Source organism: Pipistrellus hanaki (assembly GCF_964339955.1).
Source record: "Pipistrellus hanaki genome assembly, chromosome: 1".
Taxonomy (NCBI): domain Eukaryota; kingdom Metazoa; phylum Chordata; class Mammalia; order Chiroptera; family Vespertilionidae; genus Pipistrellus; species Pipistrellus hanaki.
This window is the reverse complement of record NC_140503.1, coordinates 162,874,352-162,890,062: the sequence shown is the minus strand read 5'-3', so window position 1 is coordinate 162,890,062 and position 15,711 is coordinate 162,874,352. Positions and strand designations below refer to the sequence as shown.

At 35.8% G+C, this 15,711-nt stretch overlaps 1 protein-coding gene across 1 annotated transcript in view; it reads left to right on the top strand.

Moving 5' to 3' along the window:
* The window catches only part of CFAP299 (cilia and flagella associated protein 299), a 511,892-nt gene that overhangs the window by 429,668 nt on the left and 66,513 nt on the right, over positions 1–15,711 (top strand). Inside the window, exon 4 of the mRNA XM_084883088.1 lies at positions 12,748–12,890. Coding sequence (XP_084739214.1) covers positions 12,748–12,890 — 143 coding nt within the window. The remainder of the gene's footprint in view (positions 1–12,747; positions 12,891–15,711) is intronic.

Genomic DNA, 15,711 nt, shown 5'->3' with positions numbered 1-15,711 from the left:
TCCCAGCTCATCATTGATGTTTCTATTTTTCTCTACTTCTACCTGCCTCTCTGAAATCAATTAAAAAATATATTTTTAAAAATGTCTAACCAGCCAAAACCAGTTTGGCTCAGTGGATAGAGCGTCGGCCTGGGGACTGAAAGGTCCCAGGTTCGATTCTGGTCAAGGGCATGTACACTGGTTGCGGGCATATCCCCAATGGGGAGTGTGCAGGAGGCAGCTGGTCGATGTTTCTAGCTCTCTATCCCTCTCCCTCTCTGTAAAAAATCAATAAAATATATTAAATAAATAAATAAATAAAAATATTTTTTTAAAAAAATTTCTAACCACTATGCTGTGCACCTGAAATTAATATAACTAGAGGCCCAGTGCACGAGATTTGTCCCCTGGCTGAACTCCAGGACAACTCCCAGTCAAGAGGACAATCTGCATGCTACCTTTTATTATATATCAATAGAATATTAAATGTGAATTATAATTGAAAAACAAGAATAAAATAAAAATAAAACTGCAGCTATGATCAAGTCGCATTCCCCACCCCTTGAATCTAAGTTGATCTGTGACCTCCTTTAACCAACAGGAAGTGAAGTAAAAGGGTTGGTTCTGAACTTAGGCCTCCAACAGGAAGCACAAAGAACTGTCTTAAATGTAACCCTGAGAATTGAGTAAGTAGTGAAAATATGTGTCTAAACACAATTGAATAAGAGGATATGGACTTTCAAAATAATTACAGCATAAAAAGTTAATAAAAAACAACATTTTCAGGAAATTTTATACTGATTATGATTTATAATCAAAATTTCAGAAATGTTTTAAGGTGTTATAAGACAATTGTTTGTCAGAACTTAGTCTCCATTTGTAAGATTGTTTCTCTTCTGAAATGAAATAAAGATTCCCCAAAATTAATGGTTCATGAAAACATTGCAGAGTTTTAAAATTCCAGGAGATATTCTTGCTGTACTTGTCTCCATCAGGATGCATGCTGATGGTCTCAGAGGGCAGCACAAGAACTTCATTTGTTTGACATCTCTCACCCCGTGAAATGGATGTCTCAGTTTTAGTGCAGCAACATGCTGCTTGGTGTGCATTTTTTAAAAATGATTTTGGCTTTCACTGTTGAAAAAAAAAAAAAACACCCATTTTGATGTATCAGGTTTATGTCTCCTAGTTAGTGTTTGGCAAGAAAAATCAGGCAACACATGTACTCAACTCATAACAAGTTTATGGATTTTGTATTTTAATCCACTTCTGGGAAAAAACAAGCAGCCAAAGATCCAAATGATATATTAATGGTCTAAATTGTACTTTAATTCATCTTTTACCAACACATGAGAAGTAATGAAGACCTTACCAAGCATTTCATAAGTCTTTTCAATTGACACTGGTCTCACACTTGAGGTCGCAAACCATTTCAGTAAAAATCTCAGATTCCATATGATCCTTGGCATCAAAGCCCCTACATTAATATCAGGGACACTTGTACCTTGATATTATCTTGTTGGTTTGTTGTTATAGTTACTTAAAAAGAAGAGGTATTTTCTGCTTAGGTTTTAAATAAATGTAGACTAATATTCATGGCTTCAAGTGAATATCATTTGATTTACGGAAATACTTGTATTGGTTATGTCTTGATTTGTCTAGAGGGGATTAATGGGTCTTATCTAAGAACAATGAGCATTTTGGAAACATAACATCATTTAAAAGAGCCTTTAAAAATATAAAGTATGGTTTTCATGTATCTTTTGGGAAATTAACTGTGATAAAAATGTTATTAGAATGTAAAAGATCATATATTGTATGATTCCATTTATATGAAAAATTCAGAGGAGGCAAATCTATAGAGACAAAAAGTAGATTAGTGTTTGCTTGGGGCTGAGGGTAAGGAACAGGAGTGACTGAAATGGGCACAAGGGATTTCTCTGGCATGATGAAAATAATCTAAAACTGAATTGTGTTGCAGAACTCTTCAAATTTACTAAAAATCACACTTAAAAACTGCATAAATTTTATCATATATAAACTAAACCTCAATATGTTTTTAATTGTATTTTTATTGATTTCAGAGAGAGGAATGGAAAGGGAGCAAAGCAAAAGAAAGAAACATCAATGATGAGAAATAATCATTGATCAGCTGCCTCTTGCATGCCCCTCACTGGGGATTGAGCCCCCAACCCAGGCATCTACCCTGTCTGAAAATTGAACAATGACCTTATAGTTATAGATCAATGCTCAACCACTGAGCTATACTGGCTAGGCAACCTATTATATACACTGAGTGGCCAGATTATTATGATCTCTGAACGAATAATAATCTGGCTAGTGTGTGTGTGTGTGTGTGTGTGTGTGTGTGTGTGTGTGTGTGTGTAGAGGCCTGGTGCATGAATTCATGCATGGGTGGGGTCCAGCCTGCCTGGCCAGGGGGGACAAGGGTGGTTGGCTAGCCTGCCTGTTGGTCAAACTCCTAGTTGAGGGGACAGTTTACATATTAGCATTTTATTATATAGGATATACACTGAATGGCCAGATCACTGTGCATTCAGAGATTATACTAATCTTGCCACTCTGTATATTTTAAAGATAATTTAATTTTAAGGAACTGATAGAACTCTACAACCCAATAGTACAAATACAATAGTATCAGTAATGGTAAAAAGAAAAATTAAAGCAATAGAATAGATATTACTGAGTGTGAAAGTGGGTACCCCACTCTTCAGCTTCTTGTCCTTAGGAGGTTCTTCATACTCTTAAAGCTTGGAGCTCCTACATTTATAAAATGAGGATAATAATGCTATCTACTCACTATACATTTTGGTAATAATTAAATAAGATAATGAATGTAAGGGTTCTAATGTTTTGCTAGGAAGATAGTGGTTTCTTAATGATAGCTAGTAGCATTAGTAATAGTAACTAGTATTCACTTTGGAATAAAATATACATTTTATAAATGAATATATTAAATTAATGAATGAAAAGCATTAGCTAATATCATTCTAATTATTGGACAGTTCATATAATAAACAATAATCAAGCCCCACTGGTTGCACATCTACCTATGAACCAGAAGGTCATGGTTTTATTTCCAGAGTACATACCCACGTTGTGGGCTCAATTTACAGTAGCTGATAAATGATTCTCTCTGTTTATATCTCTCTCTCCCTCTCTCTTCCTCTCTGAAATCAATAAAAATGATATTCTTTAAAAATAAAGATGTTTAGGTACTCAAATAAGGTAAAAACAGAGCATTCAACTTTGTGTTTTTAATTCTTTACCATCTCTAGTAATTCTATAGCATTTATGTATTTGTTCTGTTTGATATAAACTTAATGAGAAAGAAAAATTTACCACAGTGATGATGACTTCTCTGTTTATACTTATAGTTCTACCACTTTTTACTCTAAATATTTTGAGGCAATATTTGGTTCATCCAAGTTTGAATTGTTATACTTTTTTTGTGAGTTGAATCTTTTATTACTATCTGGTCACTCTTATCTCTAGTAATGCTTTTTATCTTAAAGTCATTTTTTTCCTAAATTAAAATGCTAATACAGTTCTTTTTTAGATATAAATATTGGGTCGGCAACTAAGTAATTGCGGATTTTTTAAAGAAAATCAAAGACAATTTTTTCATGGAACTAAATAACTTTATTCTGTAATGTATTGCCCATTTTGATCAATGACCTTTTGCCATCTTTCAGGCAGCATCATAATCCCACGTTCAAAAAACTTCTGGTTTTTATTAGCAAAAAACTGAATCAGGTACGATTTGACATCATCATCATTATTGAAATTTTTACCATTCAAGGAGTTTTGTAAAGATCGAAACAAAAAGTAATCAGATGGTGCAAGGTCAGGACTATATGGTGGATGTGGCAAAACATCCCAACCAAGCTCCATTAATTTTTGCCGAGTGACCAAAGATGTGTGTGGCCTTGAATTGTCATGATGGAATACAACACCTTTTCGATTTGTCAATTCGGGCCGCTTTTCTTCAACTGCATTGTTTAATTTCGTTAGTTGTTCAATGTAGACATCAGAATTGATCGTTCGGTTGGGTGGTAAGAGTTCAAAGTAGACAATTCCTTTGTAATCCCACCAAACTGATAACAAAACCTTCTTTTGATGAATATCAGCTTTTGATGTTGTTTGAGTTGGTTCACCTGGCCTGCTCCACGATCTTTTCCGCTTGATATTGTTGTAAACAACCCATTTTTCATCGCCAGTTATCAGTCGTTTTAAAAATGGATCATTTTCATTACGTTTCTTTAGCAAATCGCAGCTGCTAATGCGTTGCGTTAACTGTGATTCTTTCAGTTCGTGAGGAACCCATGTATCGAGTTTTTGAACATAGCCAAGTTGTTTTAAGTGATTTTCAATGCATGTATGTGATACATGAAGCTTCTCTGCAATCTCACGTGTTGTACTGTGACAGTCCGAATTGATTATTGCTTTGATTAAGGCGTCATCAACTTCAACTGGACGACCAGAGCGTTTTTCATCTTTGAGTGAAAAATCACCAGAATGAAATTTGGCAAACCAATTTTGATACTGCCGTTCTTTTAAGGCTTCGTCACCATAAACAGCACATAACTTTTTATGAGCTTGCGATGCGTTTTTCCCTTTGCGGAAATAAAAAAGCAAAATATGAAGAAAATGTTCCTTTTGATTTTCCATTTTTCAACGAACGCCAAACGAAAACTACAAAACAGATCAAAAAACTTTTTTTACTGATTAACAGCTGAATAGCCAACTATCAAATAACAAAATGTGTTTTACATTTGTACTACGTCTGCAAACCTAAAAATTCAACTGAAGCCATATATGTGTGAAACCCGCAATTACTTAGTGGCCGACCCAATATATTAGGTATATTCTTTGGTCATTTAACTTTCAACATTATATTTTACTAGAGGTCCAGTGCACAAAATTTGTGCACAGGACAGAGGGGGGCATGGTGGTGGTGCCAGGTCCCTCAGCCCGGCCCGCAATATGCCAGCATCCTGAGCCCCATGCTTTGGCCAGAGGCCCTCTCTCCCTGCGGCCGGGGCATGGTAGGCTAGGCTTGTTGCCGGGGGTGACTGTGAGCCCAGCTTCCCGTGCCCTGGTCTCTGGCCAGAGGCCCCTCCCTCTGTGCAACCAGGGTGTGGAACGCTGGGCCCCTGGCCCCTCTCTCCATGTGGCCAGGGTGCGGTGCACTGGGCTTGTGTCGCCAGCGATGACTGCCCCTCCCTCTACATGGCCAGAGATGGGACACTGGGCTCCCGCTCCCAGTGAACACCCTGCTACTGGTGCTGCCATCTTTGTTGCAGAGTGATGGTTAATTTGCATATTACTCTTTTATTAGATAGGATATCCTATTTTTGTGTCCACTGCAATAACCTGTGCCTTTTAAGTTAAACATTTGGTCATTTACATTTATTATAATTGCTTAACTGTTTTAATTTATTATTATCTATATTAATTTGCTAGAGTTGCCATAACAAATTATCACAGACAAGGTGGTTTAAATAACAGATATTTATTTTCTCATAGTTCTCAAGGCTAGAAGTCCAAGATATATCCAGGTATCAGCAGATTTAGTTTCTTTTTAGGCCTCCCTCCTTGGCTAGCTGATAGCTCCTTATCTTTGTGTCTTCACATCATCTTTCCCCTATACACCCAAGCAAGTCCATAATATACCTTTGTATTTTGAAATTTTCTCCTCTTATGAAGTCTAATTGAATTAGGGCCTATCTTAATTGATTAATTTTAACTTAATTACCTCTTTAAGACCCTGTGTCTGAGATAGTGGTACTGGGGTGGTCAGGTTTTCATCATGTGCATTCAGAGGGGATATAAATCATCCCAAAACACGATGAGTATATTTATATATTTTGTTTCCTGCTTCTTTCATATGTTTTCCCTTTATTTTAACCTTCTGTTTCACTAACTGGTCACTGTTTTCCATTTTATTTTTTCTCTAATAATTTAAAAGTTTTAAATAGTTTCTTATGTATTGATGGTGATCTTAAGATACATACATGCATATTTATCAAATTCTAAAAGTATTTAATACATTGATGACTTAGCTTATTTTTAAAAAATATGAAGACATTCTAACACTTTAATTCTGACCACTCCTTCCAACCACACACTTTTAAAAAATAATTATGGACATATTGTTCTTTTTCATTATACAAGTATTGTTGTTCCTTTAAAAAGTCAAAATTTTATTTACTACTTTCTTTGATTATAATTCTATTCTCTTTTTTTGCAGAAAATAAATTCAGTTTATTTTCAAAGTAATATGTTTGTTCCTTGGGCAATTTAATCTGTTTTGTATTCAAAATGCAAATTAGTTTCTGCTCATAAGGCAAAGTGTGGCATTTAAAAAATATTGACAATTTAATTCGGCTGGTATCTTTCATTTTCAAAATATATAAAACTAAGAAATGGAAACTGCAATCGGTGCATCATGACTAATACTTAATTTCAACATTTTTGCAATTTTCTAGCCTCTGATACTTGCCATCATGACAAAGATGGAAACATCATTTCATATGTTTCTTTGTTTTCTTTTTTAAATTTTATTGTTTAAGTATTACAAATAGTAGTACCCCCCCCTCTCTCTCTCTCTCTCTCTCTCTCTTTCTCTCTCTCTCTCTCTCTCTCTTTTTGCCCCACTGACCTCCTTCTGGCCTCCCCTACCCCATGGCACTTGCCCTAATACCCCTGTCCCCAGTGTCTTGTGTCTGTTGGCTGTGCTTATATGCATGCATACAAGTCTTTCCTTTGATCTCATACCCCCTTAACCCTCCCCTAACTTTCCACTGTATTTTGACAATCTGATTGATACCTCTTTGTCTCTGTTTATTTTTGTTCAACAGCTTGTAATGTTCTTTATTATCCATAAATGAGTGAGATCATGAGTATTTATCTTTTAATGACTGACTTATTTCACTTAGCATAATGCTCTCCAGATCCATCCATGATGTTGCAAATGGTAAAAAAAAAAAATTCCTTGCTTTTTAAAGCAGCTTAGTATTCCATTGTGTATATGTACCACAGTTTTCTAATTCAATCATCTGCTGATGGGCATTTAGGCTGCTTCCAAATCTTAGCTATTGTAAATTGCACTGCTATGAACATAGGGGTGCATATATCCTTTCTGATTGGAGTTTTTCTTTTCTTGGGATATATTCCTATTATAGAAGTGGTATTACTGGGTCAAATGGCAGTTCCATTTTTCATTTTTTGAGGAAATGTCATACTGTTTTCCACAGTGGCTGCACCAGTCTGCATTCCCACCAGCAGTGAAGAATGCTTCTTTTTTCCTGGTGTCCTCTCCAGCACTTGTCATTTGTTGATTTATTGATGATAGGCATTCTGTCAGGTGTGAGATGGTACCTCATTATTGTTTTGTTTAGCATCTCTCAGATAATTAGTGACTGAGCATATTTTCATATGCCTTTTGGCTTTCTGAATGTCCTCTTTGGGTCCTTTGCCCATTTTTTTTTATTGGTTTGTTTATGTTTATCTTCCTTTTGTTAAGTTGTATGGGTTCCTTGTAAATGTTGGAGATTAAACCCTTATCAGAGATAACATTGGCAAATATATTCTCTCATGCAATGGGCTTTCTTATTGTTTTGTTGATGGTTTCTTTTGCTGTGCAGAAGTTTTTTATTTTTTATTTTTATTTTGATGTAGTCCCATTTGTTTATTTTCTCTTTAATTTTCATTGCCCTAGGAGCTATATCAGTAAAGATATTGCTACAACAAATGTCTGCTATTTTGTTGCCTATGGCTTCTTCTAAATTTTGTATGGTTTCCCATCTTACATTTAAGTCCTTTATCTATTTTGACTTTATTTTTGTGTATGGTTTAAGTTGGTGGTCTAGTTTCAATTTTTTGCATGTATCTGTCCACTTTTCCCAACACCATTTATTGAAGAGACTGTCTTATCTCCATTGTATGTTCTTGCCTCCTTTATTTTAGTTTTTACTATTTAATATGATGTTGGCTGTAGGTTTGTCATATATAGCTTTTATTATGTTGGGTATGATCCTTCTATTCCCACCTTGCTGAGACTTTTTATCAATAAAAAGTGTTGGATTTTGTCAAAAGCTTTTTTTGAATCAATAGATGTGATTATATGGTTTTAATTTCTCAGTTTGTTTATGTGGTTGGTGTATCACATTTATTGATTTGCAGATGTTGTACCATCCTTGCATCTCCAGGATAAATCCCACTTGGCCATGGTGTGTGATCTTTCTAATGTAATGCTGGCTTCAATTTGATAGAATTTTGTTGAGGACTTTGGCATCTATGTTCATGAGGGATATTGGCCTGTAATTCTCTTTCTTTGTATTGTCTTTATCTGGTTTGGGGATTAGGGTAATGCTGGCTTCATAGAAAGAGCTTGGAAGTACTTCTTTCTCTTGAATTATTTGAACAGTCTGAGGAAGTTAGGTATTATTTCTTCTTTGAATGTTTGATAAAACTCCCCTGTTAAGCCGTCTGGTCCAGGGCTTTTGTTTGTTGGACATTTATTTTTATTATCACTTCAATTTCCACCATAGTAATCGACCTATTCAGATTTTTTGATTCCTCCTGATTGAGTTTTGGAAGATTGTGTGTTTTTTATTAATATATTCATTTCTTCTAGGTTGACCAGTTTGCTGGAATAAAGTTGCTCATAGTATTTTTTATGCTTCTTCATATTTCTGTGGGAATATGTTGTTATTTCACATATTTTATTTCTGATTTTGTTTATTTGAGTCCTCTCTCTTTGCTTTTTGGTGAGCCTGGCTAGAGGATCATCAATCTTGTTTGCTTATCCTTTCAAAGAACCAGCTCTTGGTTTTGTTAACCTTTTGTATTTTTTTTTAAATCTCTATGTCATTTATTTCTACTCTTGTCTTTATTATTCCCATCCTTTGGATCACACTGGACTTTTCTTGTTGTTCTTTTTCTAATTCTTCAAGTTGCAGAGTTAGATGGTTTATTTCCAGTTTTTCTTTTTTCTTTCTTTCTTTCTTTCTTTCTTTCTTTCTTTCTTTCTTTCTTTCTTTCTTTCTTTCTTTCTTTCTTTCTTTTTTGTGGTAGGCCTGTAATGCTATGAACTTCCCTCTCAGGACTGCTCTCACTGTGTCCCAAAGATGTTGGATTGCTGTATTTTCATTGTTTGTTTCCAGGATGTGTTTTATTTCTTCTTTGATCTCTTTGGTAACCCACTCATTGTTTAGTAGTGTGATATTCAGTTTCCAAGTGTTTGAATTTTTGTGATTGTATTTACTATAGTTGATTTCTAATTTTATGCCATTGTGATTAGTGAAGATGCTTGATATGATTTCAATTCTCTTGAATTTGTAGAGATGTTGCCTGTGCCCCAATATGTGGTCTGTCTTTGAAAATTTCCCATGTGTACTTGAGAAAAATGTACATTTTGTAGTTTTTGGGTGGAATGTTCTAAAGAGGTCAATTAAGTCCATCTGATCTAGTGTGTTATTTAAGCTTGATGTTATTTGTTATTTTTTTTTTTTGTCTAGAGGATTTATCCAGTGATGTTAATGTATTAAACATGACTATGACTGTGTTGCTGTCAATCTCTCCTGTGATATCTTCCAGAAGGTTTTTTGTTTGTTTGTTTGTTTGTTGTTTTTTTTTTAATGTATTTGGGTACTCCTGAATTGGGTGCATAAATGTTTACCAGAGTTATATCATCTTGTTGTATTGATCCCTTTAGAATTATGAAGTGGCCTTTATTGTCTCTTATTATGGTATTCACTTTGAGGTCTATTTTGTGAGATATATAATAAGTACTGCTCCCCCAGCTTTTTTTTTTTTTCATTTTCATTTGGCTGATAGATATTTTTCCATCCCTTCACTTTCAGTCTGTGTGAGTTCCTTGTTCTGAGTTGAGTCTCCTGCAGACAGCATACATATAGGTCACGTTTTCTTATCCATTCACTCTTTTTATGTCTTTTGATTGGAGCATTTAATCCATTTATGTTTAATGTTAATTTTGACAGGTACTTGTTTGTAGCCATTTCTATGCTTTATGCCTGTGTTCCTTCCTCCCTTTCTATTTCTTCTTTTTATAGCATTCCCTTTAGCATTTATTGCATTGCTGGCTTGGTAGTGTTAAACTCACTTGTCCTTTTTTTCTGCAAAGCTCATGATTTCCCCTTCAATTTTGATTGATCATATTGCTGAGTATAGTATTCTTGAATTCAGTCCTTTGCTTTGCATCACTTTGTATACCTCCTTCCATTCCCTGCTAGCTTGATGTGTTTCTGTTGAGAAATCATTTGATAATCTGATAGGAGATCCTTTGTCTTTGTCTCTCTCTTGCAGCTTTTAAGATTCTCTCTTGGTTGTTAACATTTGCCATTGTAATTATGATATGTCTTGCTGTGGGTCTTTTGGTATTCATCTTGCTTGGGACTCTCTGTACTTGTGTAACTTTTTTATTCCCCATATCCGGGAAGTTTTCTGTCATTATTTATTCAACTAGATTTTCTAATCCTTGCTGCTCTTCTTGTTCTTCTGGCAGCTCTATTATACATATGTTACTTCATTTCATGTTGTCCCAAAGCTCCCTTAGTCTCTCCTCCTGCTTTTTAATGTTTTTTTTCTTCAGTTGCTGTTCAGATTGAGCTTGTTTCTCTACCTTATTTTCTAACTCACTAATTCAGTCCTGCATCTTCTAGTCTACTGTTGAAACCTTCCATGGTGTTTTGATTGTAGCTATATCACTTTTAATTTCTTCCTGATTTTTGCATATGTTGTTGATTTTCTCATCCATCCCGTGTATGAACTGTACAACCATTACTCTGAATTCTTTTTCTGTCATGTTGCATGCTTCTTTTTCACTGATTTCCTTTCTTGGCTACTCCTCATTTTTTTTTCCTCTGGGGTTTGTGTCATCTCCCCATTATGACTATCACCAAAAGGTTCAAATGTCAAGTTGCATAGGCGTGGGCCATGTTCAGTGGGAGCTTCATACCACCCAAGTGTCACTGAAGAGCTCAAACACCAAGATGAGTGGCAGCCATGGGTGGTGGGAGGCACACTGGCCCAGAATCAGAGTCACTGGTGCTCAGTGTGGCCTCTTATGCGTACCTTTAATCAGGAACCTCACTTCCACCACACTGAAACACAGACCCCACTGATGTGTGCCAAAAATCAGAGTCCCCTAGCATATGCCAGGAGTTAGAATTCCCCTATGCCTGCACCAACAATCGAGTATCATCTAAAAAGAGACAGAGATAAAAATAGGAGGTTTTTGTTTGTTGGTTGGTTGGTCATTATTGTTTTTCTGTTGGGTTCCACTTTTAAAAGCTGAGGACTTATTTTGGACTTTTTTGACCTCCCTATGTCCTTGCACGACTTACCTAAGATCTGGAGAAGCCTTGATGGGATAAAGATTTCAAGCACCTCTAGGACTGCGTATGAATTTTTGATTGTTACAGCTTGTGGCCTTATATAAGCAGGGGCAACCATACTAGCTATTTGGTTTAGCAATGTAAGAGTTTCAAGTTGCTATCTATTTAGAATTTGTGCTATAAAAGCTAAAAAAACAAGTGGCTGAAAGCATGCAGAAATTTATATAAATTCAACTAACTTGGAGTGACATGAGAGAAATGAGGAGAACTAAGGATTGAATCTATATAAAATTGAATAACAATGAAAGCTAGTTCCTCCAGCCATATCTTTGGGAAATATCATTAATTCATCATAATATTTTCTCCCTTGAGTCACAAACATGCTCCTGCATCTTCCTCAGTACAGTATTCTCAGCACCCAAACTACCAGAGAATATAGGAAGATGATGCTTATCAGCAAAATGACAACCAGTTGTGTTTCTGTTTTTCAATTGAGATATTGTTAGTAATACATTTGTTTAGGTCAGTGGAGAAAATAAGTTTTCTAACTTCACCCTTTTTGAACTCTGCTATATAAGGAAACCCATATTAGTGCTTCCTATAATTGACTACACTGACACAGCAAGTAATAACCAGTGATTGCTGGAGAGGAAAAGAAGGATTTGTTTATAGAGTCTCCCCAATGAGAACTTGCCAGGAAATTCCACACTTTGATATAGATTTAGAAATAAGTATATTAAGAACTTTTCCAATTATTTTTTTCTCCTAGAATTATTAATATGAATGAGAAGAATATACTTGCTATATAATTTTTGCCTTTGGAATTAATTTTGTAAAGTAATTTTAATTTATAAGGAGATTTAAAAAAAAAATTCCTAGGGTGAGAAAAAGAGACACAACTTATATCTCTATAACAGAAAATATATAGGAGTTCAGATGATAGAAGAATTTAAGGTTTAGAAGGACAAGCATATGAGCCTGGATTTTAATCTCAAGTGTTGTTTGTTTGTTTTTTTCTTAATTTAAAAATGATGACAAAGGGAAGACAACAGGATTGAAGGAAAAGTAATAAATGATGTATTACAAATACTTAAAATAAAATCTGAACCGAGGAAGAAGACCTCTAAAAGTTACCATTTATATTGTTATATAAAAGTAATTAAATGATCAACTTTTCATACTTAGTTAACTTGTCATAAATTTCTTATTCATCAGGAGAAAATAATAGTACCAATCTCATAGGATTATTGTAAGGCTAAAATATAAAGCCCTTAGGATAGGTTCTGGTTCATGTAACACTCAATAATGATATTTTTTATTATCATATACATTTGCTCAAATGACTTTTACACTCTCCATTCTCTATTTTTTTTTGTACTACCAGTCTGTGATATTCATTCGTGACAGGAATTCTCATGGGCAAGAGATATCAGGATATATTGACTATGCCCACAGGCTGAAGTCTGAAGATTTTGAAGTCTACTTTACTGGGAAAAAAAGACTTCTTCCAAGATCCACAGATTTGAGGTAAATACACACATTCAATAAGAAAACAAGCTCCTCAGAGGAGGGATAAATGACTTTTATTTCATGTTTGGCATTGTACCTAGAATACTAATGTGTACATAGTAGGAACATGGTAAAAGTGGTCTGAATGAAAAATAAATAAATTTTAAAATAGAGAATGAATATAGATGCATTTTTTTCCCATTAACAGACTGGAAAGAGAACTCTTTAGAGATGAGATAAGTAAATTCTCAGTGACATTCCTTTTAAATGATAAGTGGAGCCTAAAAATTGCTAACCTCACAAGGCCTTTGACCACTTAGGATTCGGTTTGTCTAGAAGTCACTGGAGTGGTCCATCTAACACATTCTCTTCCCTCTGTTTTTTGGCCACCAACCAAAGTGTGGGTCTCTGATTGGCTCACTCTCATTTACTCTTATCATTGGCTTATTCTCAGATTCCTTCCACCCATCATTCTTTTTACTATTGACTCCTACCCTATTCTTCCTCTGGAGCCATGACCCCATCACATAGTAACCACTCTACACTGTCAATCTATTCATAGATCGCATTCCTCTGCCCCCTGTTCAATAGCTTTCAAGCTTAACTTCAAATGCCACTATCTCTCAACTTACTGTAGAATGACACTGCAGTAGCAGCATTCTGCTTTAACTCCCCACTGCTGTATCCAAGCTCATTAGTTGACACTTGTAACAATACTCTATTCCTCTGACATCCCTTCCACATCCCTTCCGTCTTCTATCCATACTTATTGCTATTATCTAAAAACTTCCCAGCCCATCACTACTTTCATGGACTTACCCCTTATCCTGTCTAACCTAGATACACAGCATATTATTTAACTTCTCTCTTGCAATAATACGCACTGCTCACGTCTTTTTGTGCTTTGAAACCATTTGTCCTGTTAACCCCCATAAAGTAGATTGATCCTGACCTCTCTTGCTTGCACCTGGAGCCATATTTCTGAGTAGTAATAAACAAATTTCACAAAGGTGTATATGGCTGCTACTAATAATTTATGATCTCCATAAATTATTATGGAGATCATAAATTTTTACTATTGACTCCTACCCTATTCTTCCTCTGGAGCCATGACCCCATCACATAGTAACCACTCTACACTGTCAATCTATTCATAGATCTCATACCTCTGCCCCATGTTCAATAGCTTCTACCTGGAGTGGCTATTAGCCACCCACTCATGGGCTTTTTCTCAACTCTTAATTTCACCACCCTCCCCCCAAATACTCTAAAGTTCATTCTCTCAAAACCATTGCTCTTAACTGCTGGCCCTGACTCTTATTCACGTATGATTTGCTTCACATTTCACAGAGAACATTGGGTCTAAACATGGAAACTACCACATGATCTGTCAGTCTTTCTGTCAACCAAAATTGACTCACAAATCAGCCCCCAACCTCAGAGCGCCTTTTTGATAATTTCTAGTCACAATTAGATTCTGGCAGCTGTTAGTCTCTGAGCTTGCCATCTACATTCAGAACATGTCTTCCCCTGAGTCTAAAAAAAATAGTTCATTTTTACTAAGTGAAATATTCTCTCATATTTATTTTAGATTCAGAGAAAAAAAGAACTCATTGGGCCAATTCAACTTGTTTTTGATACTTTTCATCTGTCTTTCCAGCTATACTTCATCTATTGTTCCCTCTTTTTTTTTATGATTCTCAAACTGACCCTGTCAACTGGTTACATTATTTTGCCTCTAAACATACTGAAGTAATTTCTATAAAGAAATGAAATCCCCTTTGTACCCCAACCATTGCCCTAACTCTCTTTCAGTTTCTTCAAAACAAGTGTCTCCAATGCTCACTTCTCATAGAGTTGCTAACCCATGGTGATTGGTCCTCTGCCACCATTATTCAAATGAAACAACTCCTGATAAATTCACCAATGACCACCAATTTTGAAATCCTATGGATTATTTTCAGTTCTCATCTTATTTAACTTTTCTAAATTATTGGATTAGTATTGATTAATCTTCATGCTGATCAATCCTTTCTTCTCAAAACTATTTGAGTACTCTAGCCTCTTACTCTCAGAATCTGTCATTGAACTCTCCCTTGTATATTTATACATATTGGTATTCAGCAGAATTCATCCTTGGACTTCTTTTCTTACCATACAGTATATGCTCTCTTGGGTAATTTGATCACTTCTCTGGAGTAGACTAGTCTTCACAACTACAACCTGAGCACAGATCTCTCTTCTTTATTTCAGACTAAATTATCCTACTGCTCACTTCAGAGAACTCTCAGAATCCCACTAGCACCTGATATATTTTCAAAAATTAAACTTATTTTAATCCTGAAGCCTGCTGTGTCTTTTTTATCCTCTGTCTTGGCAAATGTCACCAACCCTGCAACCAGAAGCAAATCCAGATATTAACACAGACCTCTTTCTCTTCATAACCACCCCTGTCTATATATATAAAAGGCTAAGCAATCATTGCATCCGAAACAACTGAACGGATGACCAAACAGGCTGTATGAGGCAACCAGGCTGGCAGGGGGTGAGTGAGAGGCAACCAAATGACCGAGCAGCAGGCTGCATGGGGTATTTGGTGACCAGGCTGTTGGGAGGTGGGGGTGTTGAGGGTGACTATACCTGCAGGGGGAGCAGTTGGGCATTACCAGGCCAGCAGAGGGGGGCAGTTAGGTGAGATCAGGCAGGCAGGTGAGCAGTTAGGAGTCAGTGGTACTGGATTGTGAGAGGGATGTCCTGCAGATCAGGCGTAAACCAGCAATAAGACATCCCCCAAGGAGTTGCAGATTGGAGAGGGTGTAGGCTGGACCCAGGAGACAAT